Source organism: Pseudophryne corroboree, chromosome 3 (genome assembly GCF_028390025.1).
Source record: "Pseudophryne corroboree isolate aPseCor3 chromosome 3, aPseCor3.hap2, whole genome shotgun sequence".
Classification (NCBI taxonomy): domain Eukaryota; kingdom Metazoa; phylum Chordata; class Amphibia; order Anura; family Myobatrachidae; genus Pseudophryne; species Pseudophryne corroboree.
In genome coordinates this window covers 82,442,216-82,448,215 of record NC_086446.1, presented here as the reverse complement: position 1 = coordinate 82,448,215, position 6,000 = coordinate 82,442,216, and the positions used below count along the sequence as shown (strand labels likewise).

The following is a 6,000-nucleotide window of genomic DNA, read 5'->3' as shown; positions in this document are numbered from 1 at the left end:
GTTGAAGATGTTATTGTCAGAGATCAGTGATTTAGAAATATTCCACCAAAATCAGTAGTGCGGCAGAGTGCACTGGTACATAACTGCATGGTAATCTGTGACACATACATTGTCACAGATTACCATGCAGTTATGTACCAGTGCACTCTGCCGCACTACTGATTTTGGTGGAATATTTCTAAATCACTGATCTCTGACAATAACATCTTCAACCTCTCACCATAAAAAACTTTCACAAACCTCTGACACCCACATTTTTTTTAATATATAAAATGCGCCAGGAAGGTAAAAAACGCATCCTATTTACATATACAGGCCGAGGCCTGACCAACTCTAAGCAAATGTTAAATCCTAGTCATTTTGCAGGGGGAAGGGTCCTGCAGACACCCACTAACCAGAAAAACCAACATGGAGGCTAGATCCACTTAGATCCCCTCATAAAGAGAAAACATTTTTACCCATGCACATACCTGTATAAAACTGGCACGTCTGTAGAATAGTAGCCACAAAATTGCAATTCACTGTAGGCCTACTCGTTTACAGCATGTTAAATGCTTCCCATTAATTGCAACAGATTGCAGAGGTTATTATATGAACCATTTCACAACTTCAATGTAATAAGTGCCCTCAGACCCACGTTATAACTCCATCTTATTTCTGGGTTTGTATAATACTTAGGAACCTCTATAAAATTAGAGATATGAATGTCGACAGTCAAAATATTGACATGCTGAAATTTGGCTTAGGATTTGCCTTTAGCAGAACTGTAGCCATGCAACATTCTGAATGCGTCGACATTATGGTGTTGACATATAGGCCATTCCACTGTCACATACGGGACATTTGTACAAGTTTTAACATAACAATTTTTTTTAAAACAACACGAGAAAGTTTTTTTCTAAAGATGGATGTAATATCACAATGCCTAACTAGGTTTATTTTTTAGGTAAACCAAAAAATATATTTCTCCGTTATAACAAACAAAACACAGGGGCAGATGTATTAAGCCTGGAGCAGTGATAAAGTGGAAGATAACGCACCAACCAATCAGCTCCTATCATTTTTCAAACCGAGGCAGTAACTTGACAGTTAAGAGATGATTGATGCGTTATCACCTTCCACGTTATCACTTCTCCAGGCTTAATACATCTGCCCCATAAATAAAAAAATTAATGGTCATGTACATGTGACAAGCAAAGTCCACCAATGTTTTGTAAACTAAACTTTCTACTTTATAAGTCAGCTCAACTCCATATAAAGAGCCTGTTATTTTTTTATGAGAAAGAGCTATAATTTAAACTTGTCAACCTATGTTGAAAACTCGATAAACAGATTTTTTTTTACAGTGTCTCATATGGGAGATTTGTTCTCATTTTCATGAAAAAGACCATATACTAAGCCCATAACAGATGGAGACTTAGACTTATTCAGCACCAGCAGAAGTTTTTGCTAAATCGCAAAAATCTCATCCTGGGGGCCGCCCAGGATGAAAAACGCTGCCCTGCGCTGTGCTCACAATATAATTGCAATTGCATCGCAGAAATCAAAAGAATAAGGGTAGCCCCATGCCTGCGCAGCCAGGCTGCAAAGGGCGCCATGTTTCTGATCACAGGAAACGCAGGTGACATCATCGGGCCGCCCTGAAAACGGACATGACACGCCTGCCTTTCTTGTGCCCTGCCCATCAAAGCCATGTCGATGCCCCCGAACGTTCGCTATCTGTCAATCACATAGTGATATCCTTCTGGGATGCGATCGCTATGTGAATGCCCGCACACACGCGCTGCGTACTCTGCACATGCGCAGCTGGCTAAAAAGCGTCCGTTTGTGATTTCACAGCAACTGAATTAGGCCCTTGGTCTATAATTACTGTGGAGAGTGATTCGGCTCTGCAATAGAATTAGGAAACTGCAATAAGTTCAGTGTTCTGTTCTCCAGGCTTTTGTTGATGATCTACATTAATTCCACGTGTGTCTGTGGATAGTGATTACAATGTTTGGATTATGTGACATAACTCAGTGATGTCATCAAGCCATCAGATATACAGTTTGTTAATGTTTATAATTTACATTACTATCAACATCTTTTACAATAGTTAGTGTCCATGTGACAGTTGCATATATCAACTCATAAAAATTTAATTTTCTCCTAATGAGATTTCTAATGTCTTACAAGAGTTGTTTTTGTGTAAAACATTTCCCACACTCATCAGCAAAATGGCTTCTCACCTGTGTGAGTTCTCTGATGTTTAACAAGAGTTGATTTATATGCAAAACATTTCTCACACTCGGGGCATGGAAATGAGCTTTTCGCTGTGTGAGTTCTCTGATGTGTAACAAGACTGGCTTTCTGTGTAAAACATTTCCCACACGCAGAACAGGAAAACGGCTTCTCCCCTGTGTGACTTCTCTGGTGTGTAACAAGAGCTGATTTATATGCAAAACATTTCTCACACTCAGAGCATGGAAATGGGCTCTTCCCTGTGTGAATTCTCTGATGTGTAACAAGACTGGATTTCTGTGTAAAACATTTCCCACACTCTAAACAATACGGCTTTTCCTCTGTGTGAGTTCTCTGATGTATAACAAGAGCTGATTTATGTCCAAAAAGTTTCCCACACTCAAAACAAGAATATGGCTTCTCCCCTGTGTGAATTCTCTGATGTGAAACAAGGTCCGATTTTTGCGTACAACATTTTCCACACTCGGTACATGTAAATGGCTTCTCACCTGTGTGCTTTCTTTGATGATTCATAAGTTGTGATTTTTGTATAAAACATTTTCCGCAATCTGAACATAGAAATGGTCTCTCACCTGTGTGACTTCTCTGATGTACAACAAGAGCTGATTTCTGTGTAAAACTTTTCCCACACTCAGAGCACTGGAATGGATTCTCACCTGTGTGACTTCTCTGATGTGAAACAAGAGCTGATTTCTGTGTAAAACTTTTCCCACACTCAGAGCACTGGAATGGATTCTCACTTGTGTGACTTCTCTGATGTGAAACAAGAGCTGATTTCTGTGTAAAACATTTCCCACACTCAGAGCACTGGAATGGCTCCTCACCTGCATGCTTTTTTTGATGATAAATTAGTAGCGATTTTTGCCTAAAACATTTAGAACACTCAGAGCATGGAAATGGCTTCTCACCCGTGTGTCTTCTCTGATGTACAGCAAGAGCAGATTTATCTCTAAAACATTTCCCACACTCAGAACATGGAAATGGTTTCTCACCTGTGTGACTTCCCTGATGTCTAAGAAGACGTGCTTTAGCAACAAAACATTTTCCACACTCGGTACATGAAAACGGCTTCTCACCTACGTGAAGTCTCTTATGTATAACAAGTTCTGATTTCTGTTTAAAACATTTCTCACACTCAGAACATGAAAATGGCCTCTCACCTGTGTGAATTCTCTGATGTGTCACAAGAACTGATTTCAGTGTAAAACATTTCCCACACTCAGAACATGGAAATGGTTTCTCACCTGTGTGACATCTCTCATGTGCAACAAGAGCTGATTTATATCCGAAATGCTTCCCACACTCAGAACAGGAAAAATCTATATCACCTGTATGAGCTGTACTATGTGTAACAATATCTGACTTATCAGTAGAGCAGTCCACATCATTAGAGGGATGAGAAGATATATCTGCACTGTGATGTACTGGATGTATATTTAGGGTAATGGGGGTTTCTCCTGGAGAATCTCCTATGATGTTATTTTCTAGTTTAAAATCTGCAGATAAAATGAGATGTCCCTCCGATATCTTCCTTCTTTTGTGTGCACCTGCTGGAAATAAATGTATAGAAATACTGAGGACCAAGATATAATACTAAAAGACAAGTTCAGGATGTTCAGTTGTTTGACTTCAACTTGCAAAAAGTGTACGCTTCTTTACAATAAAGAGTAAATATGAATTTGTTCAAAAGATAAAACCACATTACAGAACACACTGTATAGAACCTGTCATAGGGAAGGGCAGATTGCACGGCCATATTGGATTACATTTTTTAAATCTGCCAATAAAGTGCTCTAATTATGGCAGCTGCAATGTGGGGGACACTGGTGACAGAGAACCCCCTTGCACAGAATGTTAACACACTGGTGCTGCTTACATGGCTGCATTCTAAGAGGCATCCTATAGGCTGGGGGACCCACGACTAAAAAGCCCACCCCTTTCTAATAATCAAGGGTGGTGGGAGATATTGACCTCTGCCTGCCTTCCAGTGCACAGGGAGCACACAGGGGCCAGTGACCCTCTGCCCAGGGACCCGGAACACTGGCCTCAGTAAGCAGTGGCGGGTCCCTTCGGTGGCTGCCACAGGGCAGGTAGTCTGCAGTATCTTGCAGTCTTCTCTGTAGAGATCAGTAATAATAAATAAAAGTAAAACAAAAAAATATGTTAAAGAAGAATGGATACAGCGCTCCCAATCCAAGTTTGCTTAAAATTGGAAGGCTGCTAACTCGGGGTTAAACCAGTTCCCCTTTTAGGAAAATTCTGTAAACCACTATAAGCAAAATGAGTGGCGCCTTAAGAAATGCTATAGTTCAAACATCCAACTAATGTATCAAAAATAACACTGTTTAATAGAATAAGTAACAAATCATTTACATAAACCGTAAAATATTATTGGATAGAGCAGTGTAAATATCACTTGAAATTCTAAACAGTATACAACTGCATAAAGTGCCCTTCTGCTTGTGAGGCAAGAGGTCTGGCCTGTGTTCTATATTGCCCCAGTGGGTCCGCTGGTAGCAAAAACAGTCCACAATGCCAAACGATGGACAATCAATAGTGAAAGGCACAGACTAATCCCTTCATGAAGCACTTAAAATTCCTCTGCAGATGTACAGAGTCCAGCGTGCATATATTTGATGGCTGGTATCCTAGGTATCCTTCTGATGAATGACCCCCTATGTGCCTAATTCAGATCACAGCAGCAAATTTGTTAGCTAATGGGCATAACCATGTGCACTGCAGGTGTGGCAGATGTAACATGTGCAGAGAGTTAGATTTGGGTGGGGTGTGTTCAAACTGAAATCTAAATTGTAGTGTAGAAATGAAGTAGCCAGTAATTACCATGCACAAAAATAATATAACCCACCCAAATTGAACTCTCTCTGCACATGTTACATTTGCCCCACCTGCAGTGCGACATGATTTTGCCCAGTTGTGTGCTTTTTTGGTTAGTTAACAAACCCGAATAACCCCCTCAGAACGCACCCCTGCAGTACACCTGTTTATAGCAAAACTTCCCCTGAAATAAATTCCCCCACCCTGACTACTTGGGGCCTATTGGTCAAGAAGTTTAAAACACGATTGCACATACACCCATTCAACCCTAAATAAATTTTAAAAAAAAGCTTGGAGACTAAAGAAAATTGGATTATAGTATAAAAAGCAGAACTCTAATCAGCAAATAAAATTATAATATAGGACCTCTTCTGCTCTAAGTGATTCTGAGCCTGGAGCAGAAGTTAAGGCAGCGTCTGTAAAGCAATTCATCCCATAAGCACATTGAAAGGGATCGGAGTCAACAGCCAAATAATATTTGATGTCTCAGCACCAGATGCACGAAGCACTTCATGCTCAGGAGAGGCCAAAGTGATGGGGCATTAATCGTTTAAGCCAATGGTTCTCAAACTGTGTACCGTGGCACCCTGGGGAGTCTAAGGGCACTTGCAAAGTACCTTGGGTTGGTGGTCCAGGACCAATTCAAATTATTTATGGTCAATGTAATGGGCAAAACCAGTGCTGGTGGCTGCCAGTCATAAAATATGTGGCCAAACAGAAACAAATATTGTCCCTCACCTCACCACACAACTGAACATAAGGATGATATATAAACACAATTTCCTTAATTTCATATTTCTTTCTAGATTTCTCAAACATTTGACCAAGGGGTGCCATGATTTAATACAGTTTGGGAACCACTGGTTGAAGCATTTAGGTACACCACTGGTAGAGGTATAACAGTTGTTGCCTCAAAAACATTTA

At 40.3% G+C, this 6,000-nt stretch overlaps 1 protein-coding gene across 1 annotated transcript in view; it reads right to left on the bottom strand.

Annotated features, from left to right (window-relative positions):
* Positions 1-214: 214 nt before the first annotated feature.
* The window catches only part of LOC135054813 (oocyte zinc finger protein XlCOF6-like), a 33,816-nt gene continuing 28,030 nt past the window's right edge, over positions 215-6,000 (bottom strand). The window contains exon 8 of the mRNA XM_063958184.1: positions 215-3,791. Coding sequence (XP_063814254.1) covers positions 2,209-3,791 — 1,583 coding nt within the window. The 3' untranslated portion in view covers positions 215-2,208. The remainder of the gene's footprint in view (positions 3,792-6,000) is intronic.